The 17743-nt window shown below is 36.9% G+C and overlaps 1 protein-coding gene across 1 annotated transcript in view; it reads right to left on the reverse strand.

Annotated features, from left to right (window-relative positions):
• Window positions 1-17743, reverse strand: part of ap1g1 (adaptor related protein complex 1 subunit gamma 1) — a 48141-nt gene that overhangs the window by 11063 nt on the left and 19335 nt on the right. Inside the window, exons 4-21 of the mRNA XM_022670090.2 lie at window positions 16922-17063; window positions 16724-16820; window positions 14683-14759; window positions 12160-12255; window positions 11528-11608; window positions 11336-11434; window positions 11117-11172; window positions 10547-10660; window positions 9774-9914; window positions 8347-8401; window positions 7035-7157; window positions 6810-6899; window positions 5054-5178; window positions 4791-4895; window positions 3948-4089; window positions 2824-2947; window positions 1254-1355; window positions 43-203 (exon numbers count right to left, since the gene is read on the reverse strand). Of these exons, the coding sequence (XP_022525811.1) occupies window positions 43-203; window positions 1254-1355; window positions 2824-2947; window positions 3948-4089; window positions 4791-4895; window positions 5054-5178; window positions 6810-6899; window positions 7035-7157; window positions 8347-8401; window positions 9774-9914; window positions 10547-10660; window positions 11117-11172; window positions 11336-11434; window positions 11528-11608; window positions 12160-12255; window positions 14683-14759; window positions 16724-16820; window positions 16922-17063 (1930 nt within the window). The remainder of the gene's footprint in view (window positions 1-42; window positions 204-1253; window positions 1356-2823; window positions 2948-3947; window positions 4090-4790; window positions 4896-5053; window positions 5179-6809; window positions 6900-7034; window positions 7158-8346; window positions 8402-9773; window positions 9915-10546; window positions 10661-11116; window positions 11173-11335; window positions 11435-11527; window positions 11609-12159; window positions 12256-14682; window positions 14760-16723; window positions 16821-16921; window positions 17064-17743) is intronic.

Consider the following 17743-nt stretch of genomic DNA (forward strand, 5'->3'; position numbering starts at 1 on the left):
GAGAAAATTATCTTTCCATAACAAAGACAAAGAGTCTCAAACCTTTGGTACTGCAGCCTGGAATACAAAGTCCGTCATGTCTGCCTCGGTGGAGTTGGAGGCATGGATGGTGATAACTGAAATGTTGGGGTTTGGGTTGGACCTCTCAAAGGTGAATTCGATTTTGAGGCCGTTCTTGTTGTACGCAGTCATCGGAGGAATGCCTGGAAAAGATTAAAATAATAAAAGCTACAGATATAGGCCTGTCACAATGATTATAGTACTCGTACAGTATACCGACCCATTAATATAAACATGATTGTTAACTTGTGTTTTTTATTCCCAATTTCAATGTCTATAAGAATATTTTTAATAGTAAAAAAAATCTATATACATAATTAATGTGCAACTGCATTATTATGCTTTTAATTTAATCATTACATCATTGGCATGAAATGGGCCAAAAAACAGCAATAATATATATATATATAATCTGAAAAAATAGAAGTAGTGTGACAGTCGTAAAAAGGTTTTTGGAGCATGGCAACTAGGGGCTCACCATATTGTACACAATATAGTGTGAGGATTAGAAGTGATAAACTGCTTTTACAACAAAACACAGCTATTATTACTTACTGTAAAGCTTTAAAAGGTAATTTGCACTAAATTGCACAAACTATTCTGCACTTCATTTCATAACTATAAGGGATAAACTACTGTTACAGATTTTTTTATGGCAACATTTTGGCACAACACCAGTTCTTTTTCCTCGGATTTGTTTAAAGATTGACTGTAACTGTTAGGAAAGTGCTTTCACACTGCAAACAAACTGGCCCACGGTTCAGTAGATATGGACTAAGGACACCTCTTTAGTTCGAGTCAAACTCTGGTTGTTTGGCCCCCTTTCACACCTGCTATTTTGGTTTGGACCACAAACTGAAAAGGCTGGACCAAACAAGACAGGTGTTAAAGAGTCCTGGTAAGTTTCTGCAGATTTATTTGCTTCTGCTGAATGTTTAAAACTGTTTTACTCACATAAAAATAAAACTTTTACATTTATTCATGTCGCAGTAGCATATTCCTTAAACTAATACAATATATAATAGTTAAAAGACATTCTTTGCACACTATCGCAAAAAACACCCTAAAATAACTTATCATTTTGGAGACATAATTGTCCACCTCTACTGACGACTGCCTCTGGTAGGTTCTGCTGAGTCAGTGTCTGAAGGCACCATCGCCGGGACAAATGGGGCACATTGCAGTGAGCTCACCTGCTGCAGTGTCATTGAAGAGGGGTTGTGAGGAGAGGCCATCCAGGAGAAATGGGGTCTGGGAGATGGGCACAGAGGGAGCAGGGGCAGGGGTTGGACCACCTATGGAGCGTGGAGGAACACACTGGTGTGGGTGGGAATTAGGGGAGCAATGAACACATCAAGCATCTTGTACCCATGACTAAACAACAGGGGTGTAACGGAACAAAAGATTAAAAATTAGGTTCAAATCACCCAATATTAACCCAATAGTTCGATATGATTACGTTAGGACGGGTAGGGGGAGAGTTGTGCAACTTGCACAGAATGCTCCAAGTACTTTTGTAAAATAGCTCAACTCCATCCTACCCCCCATAATTCCCAAATAAAGCACTTTTAGCCAATGCTCCCAACAGGTTACAATGCTAGTGATTGGGGCATGAATTACTCATGAAGAAATTGTTATTTTTACACAAATAACAAACTCAAAGTAGCTCCACACTTCATTGGTAGAACTCTGAGGGTCCTGACATTTAAAACAAGGAACTGAGAACTTTCATTCTCATGTAGAATCACCAGATATTTTCAGCAAAAGCTGGAATTAAAGCGTGGAGCTACTTTGAGCTTGTTAATGGTGTAAAGGTAGTGATTTCTTTACATGGGTAAGTCTATGCCCCCATCACTAGCATTGTATAAAAGGGCTGTATTTGGGAATGCTGGAGATGAAAGGAGGAGGGCTATTTAACAAAAGTTTATACTCGTTATGTTTTACTACAACCCAAGTCCATTTTACAACAGATTTCTCTTTTACACAGTAAAATAAAAGTTCTGCATTAAGAGGACTGTTATAATTAGTTTAATATACCATATTTTCAGAGAAATCTGTGTAGATTAACACTTGGTTGACTTTAAAATAATTTATTTTATTTTTTATTAAGTTTTGTATACGGTTTTTTTTATACAGTTTTGTAATTAGAAGGAAAACATGGAGACACCTCTGTTCCTTACTAGTGTTCCATAATACGCTTTATAATCCGGTGCACATTATAATGCATTAAATATATTGGCTATATTTAAATGAAGCTTGAACAAAATTCTTCCAAAAAAGAGGAAAATAAATTTGTCAATGGGTAGGGATAGCTGCATTCTGAATAGTCACAACTTCATTAACTTTATTTTAACAATGGAACTATGGGAATATTGCCATATGCTGTACTGCTTATGAAATGGCACAGTATGTCCAAACTGAAAAACAATCAACCCCTGTGTTTTGAAAGTACTAAAATAAATAATTTGGGGATTAGCAGTTGTAGAACTTTGGTTCAACATTACATTTACTGGTTTTGGCGTCCTACAGACAGCATGTACCACATAATTTCCGTACAATTGCGTAAACTACACCGTGGCGGTTTTTAAGAACGCGTGTGCACGCTACACCCCTATAAGCACACACATATCTACACTCTGAGACGACCAAACAAACGAACAAAGAAACGAGAGGGCGACACATCAGGGGCAGAGAGATGGAGCTCTACATGAGCGAGCGCTTTTAACTACCCTGAAGGTCAGGGAAGGAGGAGCACCAGCCTACCAGACAGAGAGAGGTCCCCCAGAAGGTCAAGTAGCTCTCCTCCAGCTGAGGCAGGTTTAGTGGGTAGAGCCGTTTGGATCACAGGCACGTCATTTCCTCCAAGCAGGTCTAATAAATCATTCGCCTGCAGAGAACAACAGAAACAGTGCAATTAAATCTCTGTTATTTAGAGGCATTAATCAAATAGTCAGTTCCCTAAGTATCTGGACAGTTATACTTTTGTGATTTTGCCTCTAATCACCACCTTAACCCTCTATAGCATGACGTTGCCCTCAGGCAACAAACCAATTTGTGGATTATTAAAAAGTGCCTGTTCATTTTTTTTAATCATTATTTTTCAAATTTGTGTCCAATTTGGTTTCATTTACTTATTAAAACAGTGATTCTATAATTTGTTGCCTCAGGCCAACAATATACAGCTCGACCACAAGGCAATTATGCTGAAGCATTAGTAACTAAATGCTCTGATATACCAAAAGAGATCCATAACCTACAAAAAACTAGTTTAACAATAATTCAACTTAAATAAATATTAAATAAATAACTTAAATAAAATGTCATGCAATAAAGGGTTAAAGGACTAAGAGAAGCAATTCAAGACAGTATTTCATCACAATATAATATTTTATTTAATTCAATTCTAAGAGATTTTAAAATAGTCTTACAAAATAAAGCTTACCTTAATAAATATGAGCATTATTTTTTATTTTATTGCATTTAAGTCCTTTGCAATCCATGTACCTTGCCAGGTGAAGTGATTTGATTAAAAGTTTAATAGTAATTTAGTTATTGTTATAAGTTAACATCTTATACATTGGCAGCATTACCCTTTATATAAATGCATTATCTTTTTGCAGCAACAGTAACTTCATTTTTCCAGTATCAAGCAGACCTTTCACCTACCTATCAAGACTGTTCTCAAATTGACTAGGTGTCTACTAGATTACTAAAATTAAATCTAGACCTTTTATCACAATACAGCTATAAAATAATAAGATAAGATCTTTTTAAATCAGTTGCCCAATTACTTTTTAGGCTGCGCTTTTCCCCAAAAGTTTTAAGAAGTATTTTTTTTAACTCTTTAAAAAGGCTAAAATCCACCAAAAAACTAAGTGATTGCTCACCTGATTTGTTGGCTGAGTGATGCTGGGCGGGTGTTTTGAATCCAGTGCAGAAGACTCCGTCTCTCCGTTGGTTTGTACAATCTCTGTGGGGCCATTTGTGGCGGTTTTCTCCATAATGGGCATTCTCTCTAATAAGGCAGGCCTTAGAGAGGAGAGGAGGAGGGTGTGATTTTTTTTCAGTAATTCAGCTCAAAATGTGAAACTCATATTACGTAGATGTATTACACAGAGTGATCTATTTTAAGCGTTTATTTCTTTTATTATTAGATTAGATTATCTAAGACCTATTGGTACTTTTGGCAGTGTGGGCAGTGTGCCAAGTCCTGCTGGAAAATGAAATCCGCATCTGCATAAAAGTTGTCAGCAGCAGAGGGAAGCATGAAGTGCTGTAAGATTTTGCAGGAAAACAAAACTGCACTGACTTTAGACTTGATAATAAAACACAGTGGATCAACACCAGCAGATGACTTGTTATTCCAAACCATCACTGATTGGTGGAAACTTCACACTAGACCTCGAGAAGCTTGTACTGTGCGTCTCTCCACTCTTCCTCCAGACTCTGCTCCCTTGATTTACAAATGAAATGTAAAATTTACTGATGATCAGTGATGGTTTGGAGAGACATGTCATCTGCTGGTGTTGGTCCACTGTGTTATATCAAGTACAAAGTCAGCACCTCACACTATTGTTATATGATAAATGTCACGTATTTTATGTCAATTATTGTTGCAAGGTTTCTGAACCAATCTAAACCCGTGTTTGTAACAAGACCCATCTTCTAATCAAATATAATCAGCTGCTGCCTTGTGTGGTCAGTGAGTGCACGGAACGCTGAGCTCTTACCTCATGTGATCGTATTTCTTGAAAAGTGCATTGTACTCCACAGCTCTTTGCTGCAACTCCACGTCTATGCTGCTGCCATATATCGACACCACCTTCTTTATCCGGCTGGAAACAAGAAGAGAATAAAAAGGATTTAAACATAAAATGGAAATATCACATAATCCAGCACAGTGTAATCTGAACCAATCACTATGGTGCGAAAAGTATCAAAAATAGAGCGAACACTTTGGGCAATATAGTGTATATACACACACTGCACTTACTTCACGCTGCTGAAACGTGTGGACAGCTTCATGATGGCGGTCAGTGAATAACCTCTGGTTACAGGTGCGGACAAGTTGGAGACGAGGAGACCTTCCAAAACATCCAAGACCTCATCTTCAGTCACCTGTTATCATTAGAGAGTGAACTTAGTTTGTATGCACATTCAAGAAATTCATACATTTAAGTACTGCAATACAATGTTCATCTATAAAAACACAGTATCACCTTTAAAATCGATGTTTACATGTAAAAACATGTTTAAACTACATTTCTTAAGCCCAATTTATACTTCTGTGTTGAACCTACGCCCTAGTCTACACGTATCCAGCTACGCAGTACAGTGTGTTTATACTTCTGCGTGCGCGTATCAGCGGCTCTGAGTCGCATTGCAGATTAAACTGTGAAGGTGGGAATATGTGGGAGGGGACGCCAGGCCTGGAGGACCACAACGCATTGTTACATTTCCAAACAGGTGCGCGTCAAGATAGGTTCAGTCTATAGGGTAGGTTTAACGCAAAAGTATAAATTGGGCTTTACAGTTTAAGTTTACAAGTTTACACTTACAGGGTGCTGAATATAATATTAATTTCACATGTTAGCATGTGAAATACATGTTTTTCACTTGTAATTATAGCTGTAAATATAGATATTTTTCCTTTATTATTTATATCTGTACTTAAATTACTCCCAGATTTTATTACTTTTCTGTGCCTTGCTATTCCTACTATAACACTGAATTTCCTTGCTGTATGAATAAAGGTCATGACAATACAGTACTATTTAAAAGTTTAGACACACCTTTTGTTTTACCCTACATTGTAAATGAATACTGACTATATCCAGACTATGAAGAAACACATAAGGAATCATGTAGTAACTTAAAAGTGTTAAACAATCCAAAATACTCTGTGAAAAAGCATTTAGATGCTCTTATCTGGGGAGCTTTTACCTTGCTGGTTTGTTTCTGAGGCTGGTAACTTTGTTCAATTTATCCTGTACAACAGAGGGAACTCCTGCTCTTCTATCCTTTCTGGGGTGGTCCTGATGAGTGCCAGTTTGATCATTATTTCAATTTTTTTAAAGGTCTTTTTTGCAAATGCACTTTATTTTTTTTGGATTGACTGACCTTCATTTCTTTACTTAGTTGAGTAGTTTCTTGCTTTTCATAATCTGGATTAGAACATTACTCAAATATTCACTATTCACTGCATACCTGTAACTCTACCTCTTCACTACTTTACAACTGATGCTCTTAAACACCAAACAAGAAATTCAAGTAATTAACTCTTGAGTTCAGCACAGCTGTTAACTGAAAGCCTGAATTACAGGTGACTCCACCTCATAAAGCTGAAAACTGCAAAACTGTCATGTAAGCAAGAGGTGCTGCTTAGAAGAATCTGAAATATAAAACATATTCTGCTTTTTTTTAACACTTAACACACAAAATTGGTGGAGGACGATAGGGACGTAAAGAAGTGTTGGATTTGGGGAAAGAAGGAGTGATAAAAGGTTTTGTACATTTGTTTTGTCTATTATATCTTTGTGTTTTTATACTAATAGTCAGCACTTTTCTTCTCTCATTCGATTGATTTGTCTCGTTTCTCTACCTTCCCGTTTTATTATTGTCTTTTGTATCCTCAAAAAAAAAAAAAAAAAAAAATTATATATATATATATATATATATATATATATATATATATATATATATATATATATATATATATATATATCAAAAAAATAAATAAATAAAAATACCTGGATTGGCTCCTCCTCCTCACACTGGCCTGAGACCAGTAGGTCTCCGTACTCTCCTATGCACCAGGACGCCACCTGAACCAAAGGTTGCTGTGGAAACATCCAACAAAATACATTAATAATAATTCCACACATACTAAAAATGATAAAAATGTGAGAACAAATTCTGGCTCGGGGGAGGTTATCTAAAGAATTAACATTAAAGCAACATGAAATAGGACTTACCTGTGAGATGTCATCCAGAAGGGCTTTGTAGAGCCTCTGTACAGTGTACGCATGCATCTCCACACTGTTCGTGATGAGCTGGATGAGGTTTGGAACAGAGTCATCTCTGACGTAACTCCCCGCCTACAATGACCAAATAAAAATACATATTTCATTCATATCAAAGTAACATCCAAACAATTCAAAAGTACATGAATGATTATTCCTAAAGCAGCTGTTGTCAGAATTGATGAACTCATCACTTTGTTTTCAGTCGATGGATCACTTTTAATAATCATCATTCAACAGCAAGCAAAGTAAACATGCAATATATGTACAAAAGTATTGAAACACCTACACACTACACATGCAGGACCTACAACTTTTATTGTACTGTACACATCAGTGTGTAGTCGGTCCCCTTTGCATTTCTAACAGCATGTGTGGAGCTCTGTACTTACTAGGGGTGTCACGATTTCGATATTTTATCGAAATTGATCGAAATTATGTCATGGTCTCGAGCCTCGAAGTCAAAAAGAGGATCGACGGTCCCTCCCTCTAAGCTACGCAAGCATGCGCGCTACACAAACGGCGCAGCACACTGTTGCAGAAGTCGCGGGCATTGTGACTGCTCAAAGAGAATGGTTCAAAGAGTTTTGGTACCTTGAGCAGCATCTTTCTCTCAGATAAAGTTAATTATATATCTTTGTTAAATAAAAAAACTTTTCATTCTCAGGGACCGAAAAAGTTTAAAAGTCTTATTTTTCATGTTTAACTGTTATAGTAGTATAGAGTTCAGTTTGTTAAGGCTCTAATTGTTCTATTATTTTGTACATGACTGTTCCTGTATTTTTTTATTATTTATTTTGTTATGTTGCACATTGCTGTTTTAATTGTGCACACTGATGCTACCAAAAAAGCCACTAGATGGCATTACATATATATCTTAATTAACTTATTTAAATTTGACCATTAGTGCCTAATGTGGTTTATTACAGATCACTTGTATCACTTTGCATCACTTATATCAAGCCCACCTATTGAAATAAGATACTGTTTCATTTGATGAATCAAACCAATGACTGACCATAGACTAATCTAAAACTGGCATAGGCCTCTCTGCTGTAAAAAAAAAAAAGAAAATCGAGAATCGACTCTAATCGTGACCCTAAAATTGGAAATAAAATTGAATCGAGGATTTAGAGAATCGTGACATCCCTAGCATTTACTAATCAGCAGAGCATCATTTGGACAATTTTCAGACACACCACTGTAACTTTACATACTGGGGCATATTGAGGTATATTGGGGTGACAAAAAATTTACTATTTACCGTTGTTAACACCCTCATAATTGTGTCTATGTGCCATCTTTTGGAGGGTGCATACCTGGAAAAGATAGAAAAAAAATAATGAGTTAACAGTACAAACTGTTGTATACAACACTATGGCTAAACATATTGGTCAAGGACTGAGAACCTGATCTGAAATCAGCCTGTTTTGACTAAATGTAAGTGTTCTAAGTCATGCTGTCAGAAATTAATGTGTCAACAGAGCCACGCTCTGACGATGGATCACTCATTTCATCACTCAGCATCTTAAATCACTCACTTATTATAACATCAACCACCAGTCTAAACGGCTTTAGATCAACTCGGTAAATGGGTTACTTATACTGTCGTTCCCCACAGCACCTCCAGCGCAAAGTGCTGCTCTGAACAATAACCTAAACCTGCTACTTGCCTCAGCTTCTCAGCTTTGTGCTCTGGGCTTTGTCTTTTGTTTTTTTTCTCTCAAGTATTCCTCAAGTAGCCCCACTAGGTAGGATTTCCTTGATTTTTAATCTTTTTAAAGAAGTAAAATTACAGCTTGAAACTCACTGCAGCGCTGCATTGAGGTGTAATAGGAGGAATAGCGTCTCTCTCGTGTCTGTGCCGGAGCTCCTCTGAGCTCAAACCAGACTCTGTAAGTTTTCCGGGGCGGCCGCGACCAACGCTCGCGAGAACTGCGACCTGCTTTCCGACCTTTAGTTCTAACAGTTCTACAACAACTACTGGTTCATTCTTTACAAACTAACATACAGACACTCTGGCAGAAGCTGGAAAGAGACCGAATATGTCTGTGAAAGCCAGAAAACAAGAAAGAGAAACTAATCCGCCTGAAACATTTATTACACTCTGCAACTGTAGGGGGAGCCCACCAGCACAAAATCTCAATCCTACCTAGTTGGGCTTTAACTGAAGGTACTAAAAAAAGCAAAATGGTCCACTAGTCTTTTTAGCAGTCTTTTTATAACCAGACACAACCAGATAGATACCATACACTTACTGTGGATGTGTTTAGTGGACACAGAAGAACGGAGTGGGGGAAAAAAAAAACCCCATTCAAGCATTAGTGGTTGGGGATTAGTTATAGTCCTGGATCATCCAGAATTAGGAATGGGGGTATTTGTAATTAAAATAAAAGTATAGTCCAGAACGTTATAGTTTTAAATCAGTTTGCTTTGTACACTTTTGGACATTTATGGTTGGATTTTGCAGCACCCATCTCCTATTGGCCTGCGCTGAGGGTCTACTGTCTATCAAAACATCATTCTCAGTGAAACAGACTGAAAACAGCGCATTTCTTTAAAAAAAAAAACGAGGCATTGAAACTTCCACAAAAAAAAAAACTCTTAGCACAAAAATAGTCTCCAATCTCTCCAATCCAGCGCTGTTGTCTCTTTGAGCACAGCAGGACGTCTAAACAAACTTGGACTTACTTCTCAGCAGCCAGGAAGACCCCTGATGCACAGTCAGCTTTGAAGTCCGGATCACAGGAGTCCAAGAAATACAGCAGCTCCTTCATCATGCCTCGGATGTTATTGCCATTTACCAGGGCAAAGCTCAGCTCCATCGCACGTCTGCGGAGCACAAGAAAACACAGGTCGTCAGTCACAATCCTGCTTTTCACAGGGTCAGAATAAGAATAAAAAGAAGCAAAAGTTCGGACACACCTCATTCGAAATGTTTTTTTCTTTCATGATCTTTTTACATAGTAAATTAAATATTGAAGATTATATTAAAGCTATACAGGAACACATGAAGAATTATTATGTAAGTAAAAAGTGTTAAACAAACCAGAACATAATGTTTTACACTTTAGATTCTTCTAAATGAGTATCACATTGATCTTTGAGGGTAGATCTGCACACTCTTGGTGGTATTTTAATCTCAGTGTCTTCATGAGGGAGAGTCACCAGGAATAGTTTTCTCAGCGGTTTGAAGGAAGGAGTTTCTGGAGGTGCTGAACAATATTTGATGCTCATCCCAATTAAATCACCTCAATTCACCATCAAAGGATCATCAGGTTTAGATCAGAAGATGTGGAGGAAGAACACTTTTTTTAACTGTTTACTACATAATTCCATGTGTGTCTCGTAATAGTTTTCATGTGTTTAATTGATTTTCTACACCAATGACTAATATTAAAGAAATAAATTGAATGAAAAGGTGTCCAAACTTTTGACAGGTCTTGAGTGCGCTCATAAATTACCTTTTGATGGAGACGTCCAGGTCTTTCAAACAGTCCACGATGGTGCTCCGATGCCTCTGCACGGCATTGTGGTCTGTCTGCACTGTTTTCAGTAAAGACGTCAGAGCCACGTATCTGAAGATAGGTGTGGAAAAAATGCATATATGAAAACGTTGTCAATACACTGATTCAAATGTTGATATTTTATTGAAACACTGCCTTATTTTGACAATTTGATTAAGAGTGGCGGCACTAATCAAATTAATAGGGTAAACCACTTCTGGTATTTGATTATTTAGGAGTATTTTATCCTCTTCAGTAACACATACGCCGTAAAGTAGTGTAGAGTATTGTCTTGCGATACACTGAGTATTGCAGAAGCACAGTATTGTTGATTGATACAAATTCTTCAATACTTTACCCGCATACCCATCTGAACCAAAATAAGTCAGAATCAGCCAAATCATATATATCACAAATCAACACTTAAAAATATCTGATTACAGAACACTGAGTAAATAGTTAAAAAATTCACCTTTATGATTGTTAAGCTGAATAATCTTAATTACATATAAAACAGAAAACAGCTACCTGATGTTTTTGTCATTGTTAAGAAGAAAACGTCCCAGGATATTGATGGCTAATACCTGCAATAGGAAAGTACATTTAAAACCGCACATACAAGTAAATGTTAGAAATAACCTTCTATAGACAATCAGATCCTATTTCCCCTTATTTAGGATTAGCATATAAATATTTTATATTACACGTAGCATTTACAGTACAAAACTACCACCACACTGCACTCACCCTTAATCCACTCTCTGATTTGATGTCCATAATGGTTAGAACAGTTTCGTATAGGATTGCATTGCCTACATTTTTACTCGTTTCTGTGTTTGTCGCGACCTGCAGAAAACAGACCAAACAAATCAGTACGGCTGATTCTTTTAAACTCTATTTAAAAGCTCTATTTTAAAAGATGTAGTTAAAAGGTCTTACCTGTGCAAGAATGTCATTCATAGCTTCACTAGAATCGTCGTCACTCTTCCCCAGAATTCTCAGTAGCCTCAATATCCGCACCTGATAAAAGGACAGCAAGTATTAAACCAAGTCTACTGGATTCAGAATACAAGAACTGATTATTAAAGCAACGCTAGTAAAGGGACAAATGCAGCATTCACTCTGGAACAGGGTAAATCTTCCACTGCTCCAGAGTCTAATCTTCATGTTCTCTAGCAAACTGAAGCCGTTTTTGCAGGTTAGTCCAACTAAACAGTGTTTTTTCTAAAGCTACATACCTGTTTAGTCCCAATCCCTTGAGTTCCCTTCGCTGCATTGTGCATGTGGGAAAGCTCTTACTTTCACTATTAAGCAATCCCTGAGCTCTAGTGTTGTTTTTCTACCATTTGATTTATTCCCCCAACATTGAAGTGACCACACATTTAGCCCACACCCTAGTATTAGATTAAGCATGGTGCCAATAAGTTCATGTTTTTTTCCTCTCCAAAAAGTACTATTCTATTGGTAACACTTTTTTTTTTACAATGACTAAAGCATTCATTATAATGTGTCTACTGTCTACTAGTACAGACAGTGAGATAAGAGCAGTGTAAGAACTTTAATATAAATACCTGCAGAAAAGGGTCACTGATGCCAGACACATCATGCTCGGGAGAGTATCCAGACATGATGAGGTTCTTCAGGATTCGCACCAATTGTGGAACCAGCTAGTTAAAAAAAAAAATGAATACGCAAAAGAAAAATAAAAGTAAAAAACTTCAGTAACACTTTCAACTGAGCATAAAAATACACCAAAACTGTACACACAAAAAGAAAAGCTACACATAGCAAAGAAAAATGAGTAAAAGGGGATCAACTGTAAATTTAATGGGGTGGCAATCATCTTACAATAGTCTTTTCTCAGCTCATCGGGTTAGAACAGAATTTCCCAATCATGAAGCTGGAGCACCACCTGCACTGCACAGGGTTTCCCTGCACCCAACACAAACGGTCAACTCTATTAGTCAACCCAATGACTAATAGTTACTCAACCCGAGGGCTGGACCGAATAACACCAGAGATTCGTTGGTGAGGTTACAGTCTTTAGTTTCTTTTTCTGATAATTGGTATTAAATACAGATTACAGAAAAGGGAGAGATTTTAAATAAACCAAAAAAAGAGAACATGACAAAATTTGATTTGATTGATTAGGCCTGTTGCGATAACTTTACAAAAGCTATTTTAAGTCAATATACTTTTTAAACCATTTATATTTATATGGTTGAGCAATAACAGCTGTTAAGGCAAACTGTTAGCAAGACATCATCAATGTCTGCAAAAGTTAAATGCTGAATATTAATGTGACCGTCCTAATGAACCAAATTCATTAATTAATTAATAAAGATAAACATAAGCTGTTATTAGTTATAAAAGTAGTAGGGTTGAATGATAAAGCCAATAAATATCAATATGAACAGTGTAAAATCTATTAAACTGGATCTTTGATATCCTGGATATGCTTATTAAAGTGTACTGTCAATACGATAAGAATGATCACAATGCGATAAAATAGAGTTATATTGTCCAGCTTTAGGTATCCTATAGGTTCAGTCATGATTTTCTAAATTGTTATAATATTGACAATAATTTAGGGCGTTTTCACACCTGTAGTTGGTTTCTATGGTCAATTTCAGTTAATTAGTTTGTTTATTGGGAGCGTTTCTCTCTGTGTTTGGTTTAGTTTCACACAGGCATAAACCTAAAGGCACCAAAATGAGGCACCAATAAACTACACAAGCATATTCTCTGCTCTGATTAGTCAGAGCTGTTTGGCGTGGGAGCAAAAAAGTAAATATAGTAAGAAGATTGTGTTAGAGCGTTTTCAATGGGACATAGATGTACAAGTAGTAAACATATGCCGTGGCTGTGAGGAGACCGGACCACATTATCACAAGCGAGCCGCTCCAGAGTACAAACCAACCAGAGTGCGTTTTAACTGGATCAAATATTGCTGGTGTGAAAACGTCATTTGATTGAAGGGCATTAACAAGCAACTAAAAACAAATACTCATGTCCCAAAAATGAAAATGTATATAAATACTGCCCAATACCCAAATCTTCAAGTCAAGCCCCTCTCATCAGGTGAAGGGAATGTGCAGTGTCTGGGTACTCCAGCTCTGGAAACTACTGTGTTAGGATGTTTTGCTTGGTTTCTATCTAGTTTTTGTATTTTTTTATACAAGTAAATCAATTAAATAGATGCATCAGCCATAGCAAGGATTTACAGTAAAATGATTTACCCTGACTCCATCAGTTACATTTATCATCAATGGCCAAGACTCCACTTACATTTAATCCCTTGTTAGTTTTAGCCGAAAGCCTAATTTCATCTGTGCCCATGATGTACAAATCAACATCAATCAAAACTACAGTCTGTACACAAACCAATGGCTTTCAAATGAATGACATTTAGTGTAAATTAGTGTAATGGTGAGCGCTGGACTACTGAAAAATGTATGCAAATTATACAGTCTTGTGATGACATTCAGAACCGAAACCAAAAAAGGTGAAACGACAAGTAACTTCAAAACGAGAAAAGAAAAAAAAAAGATACTGTAAAACCAAGTGGTGAACTACATCTACAGTGACCACGGTGAAGTGTGTGTGTGTGTGTGTCTTTAAGAGCATGCACCAGCTATGAAACCAGAATGTCCTCTTACCTTCTCATTCTAACACAATGCAGGAATTGTAACAAAGACAAATGACAGAAAAAATATGAAGTAGATGTTAGGGGAGGGAATTTAGAAAAGAGAAAGAGAGAGAGTTCACTTTAAGAAAGAGCTTAAAATAAATGTTACGATCATGAGTATGAGAGGTGGGTGTGCTGGCACAGCAGGTCAGGCTGAGGGAGAGCAGAGCAATAGATACAGAGAACAGGAGGACAGCCCATAATCACCTCCAGCAACACTACCACTAGCAGTTCAATGCAGTGCAATCAAGCATTAAAAGGAGCATCTACAGCTACTAATCAGAAGATTCAGCATACAGTAACAATACTACAAGACTGATGCAGACATTAGTACCCCAACCCCAGATATATATTTGATAAAAGCATGGCTGCTGAAGATAAAAGACTGCTGAGGAGGACTACGTACTTTTCTAAAGTGAGTAAGCATGTCGGGACTCCGCTCACACATTTCGGTGAGTAGGACAACAGACGTGTGGAGAACTCCTGCAAAAAAATAAAGAAATTTAAAGACAGTTAGTATGTGGTCAATTAAATTTGTTAATAATCTGTGTGTACAAATCTTTATATTAAAAACAAAAAAAAAACATTTAAAAGACTTATCCGATGCTCCCAAAAAGGGCTTACAATGCTTTTTACCCAAGCAAAAAACTATTACTGTTTTAACACCATAAACAAGCTTAAAGTAGCTCAACACTTTAATGGTAGAATTCTGAGGGTCCTGACATTTAAATCAAGGCAACGATAGCTATGAAAGTTTACAAGTAGTTTAATAAAAACACTGTTTATACACAGAGTACCTTCAGCTACTTCTCCAGCATGGCCATCTAGAAACTAAGTCAAATTAATTTACGTACCAATGAAGTGTGGAGCTACTCAGAGCTTGTTAATGGCATGAAAATAGAGATTTCTTGCATGGGTACTCTAAGTCCTTATCACTAGCATTGTAAGCCTGTTGGGAGCATCAACTAAAAGTGCTGTATTTCGGAAAGCTGGGGAAGAACAAAAGTGGGCTATTCAAAAAAAGTTTATACTTTATATCCCCTTTAACAAGAATATTCAGAAATCTTACAATTCTCAATACCAACTTTTACACAATAAAAAAATAAACAAAAAAAGTAATTCACTGAAACATTTAAAAAAGAGTGTAAAATAAAAATATTATTTAATAACAAAACTTGAAAAACTAAAGTTACAATCTGACATCTGCAATGGCTGCAGCAGTTTTCAGTACTTTCAGTACCACAGAATTCTTTTTAGAATTTTAGTACTAACTTAATAATAAAGTATTGGCTCTAATGACATCGTATAGTCTTTAAAAATCCCCATATATTTGCAGACATCCTGTCAATCAGAGGCCAAATGTAGACCACTTTCACAATAATATTTATGTGGTGTTCTTTTTACAGTTCTGTTGAAGAGCCATTAAACCCTAAACCATACATTTTTCATTTCCTGAAATGCGTTTCCTTATGAAAGTAATGAAACATACCATTCCTGCTTAAATTGTTTTTAAAACCTTTACTAACCTTTAAAACGTTTTGGATACTTTGGTACATGGAAACTCACAATATGCAGATCAGCGAATCAGTTCCTACCTCCTGGCCCACCCCTAAACCCATACATCACCCAGTGCCTTTCTCAAACTACCCCTCCCATTTTGGCTTTTTTTTTTTTTTAGCATTTTTTCCCCCCCAAATTTAAGCTGAGGGTGGAGTCAGCAAAAATCAGGGGATTGGTGCCCCTTTTAAGTCTCCAAAAATTACAGTAAACTTGCAAATCCTGTATTTACTTTTAAATGTACATAAATAAGCAGTTTAGCACACAAAAACATGATGGGGTCCAGAACAATGCAAAATTATTGTTAGCCCACACACACACTTCGCCATTGGCTTCAGTACTGTGTACACTAGCTAAAGCAGGCAATGAAAAATATCTGAAAATAGCGATTTTAAGAACCAATAATAATGCCATAGGTTCTGCTAGCCCCAGTCTTTTGTTAAATCAGCAAGTTAACTTTGCATTTCAAATTTGGAAACAGTGCAATGCAAATGTGCCAAATGATCCTTGTTTTGGACTAAGAACAACATCCAATAATGTTGATTATATTGGCTGTTCTCCACAAAATCAGTCAAAACTATATTTTGCCTTCCTCAAAGGGTAGATGCCAGTGTTTTAGGGTGCCTCCATGTCTATGTTACCTTCTGGTTCTCTCCCTTTAGTTAGGCTGTTATATTCAGATCTGCTAGAGTCATTAGCCATGCTCTGGTAATGCTGCATATTGCGACATAGTCAGTTGGAAAAAGTGACATTTGAATGCATTTTATTAATACGTTTTTCCATTACTAGGCTTATTTACTATCTAGGAAACCAATCCCAAGACCTTTTTAAGATCTCCAGACACCTGATAACATGCCAGCAATGTACAATAAGGCTTTCTTCTCTCTCACCATGATTTTTCTCACTGAGCAGGTTTTTCGTTGCGGGCAGAAACATCTCCATCAACTCTGGCACCTTGCGAATGACATGAACTGCACACAACGCTGCCTGTGGGGACAAAAAATCGTATTTACTTATAAGTCTACAAATCCAAACATTTTAACTGAGGATAATCACAGCATCGCAGAGCAAGGGAGGTGGTGAGATACCTTTTTCCTTAAGTAGGAGTTTGATGTTTTGAGGAGCTTCTCTACTTCCCCAGCCAGGTCACGACACATTTCTGAAGAACCCATGCATCCCAGGGTGCACAGGGCCAGTCCCTGAACATACTGTGTGCTGTGATTTAGATCACTGTGATGAAGAGAATCAAGCAGAAGGAGAAAATTAGAAAAGCAAGTGCTAAAACTCATGTTTCACACATGCAGATGTGAAGTAAATGTTAAGCACTATCAAATATTTCACACTTCTACTCAGTGATAAATCTCCTGCATCTGGACTGCAAAAACAAACAAAAAAAACAAAACAAAAAAAAAACAGGAGGACCAGTGAGTTTTTTTGTTGTTCTCGGTCATGTAACATGGCGTTCAGTAGCTCCTCCATTTCCACTCACTGTTGTATTTACATCGATCTCCGTGAAAACGTACACCCAACGTGTATACAAATAGCTATTTTACTAAAAAAGAGGTGATGAATCTCAGATGTGCGCCTGGACGGGACTAAAATTACTGGAGGACCACGGAGTCAAGTCAGCCTGTATTGTGTTTTAGAGGGCGTCTGAAAAAAACACATACATGGAATAAAATCACAGAGGACCGCACATAAGAGAGAAAATGACCCCAGGACCTCCTGAGAAACTAATCCTGTCCTATCTTGGTGTTTGTATAAATAACACTGCCCTACAGTTTGGATAAAATGAGCTGCTGATAAATACTGAAATAAAATAATTGTATTTTTAGTGACAGTTTATATAAAGAGGCATTCTGTAGTAATTAACTGAGTTTAGTAGTGACTTTTTTTAAATCACTACTGAT

This window comes from Astyanax mexicanus, chromosome 16, assembly GCF_023375975.1.
Source record: "Astyanax mexicanus isolate ESR-SI-001 chromosome 16, AstMex3_surface, whole genome shotgun sequence".
Taxonomy (NCBI): domain Eukaryota; kingdom Metazoa; phylum Chordata; class Actinopteri; order Characiformes; family Acestrorhamphidae; genus Astyanax; species Astyanax mexicanus.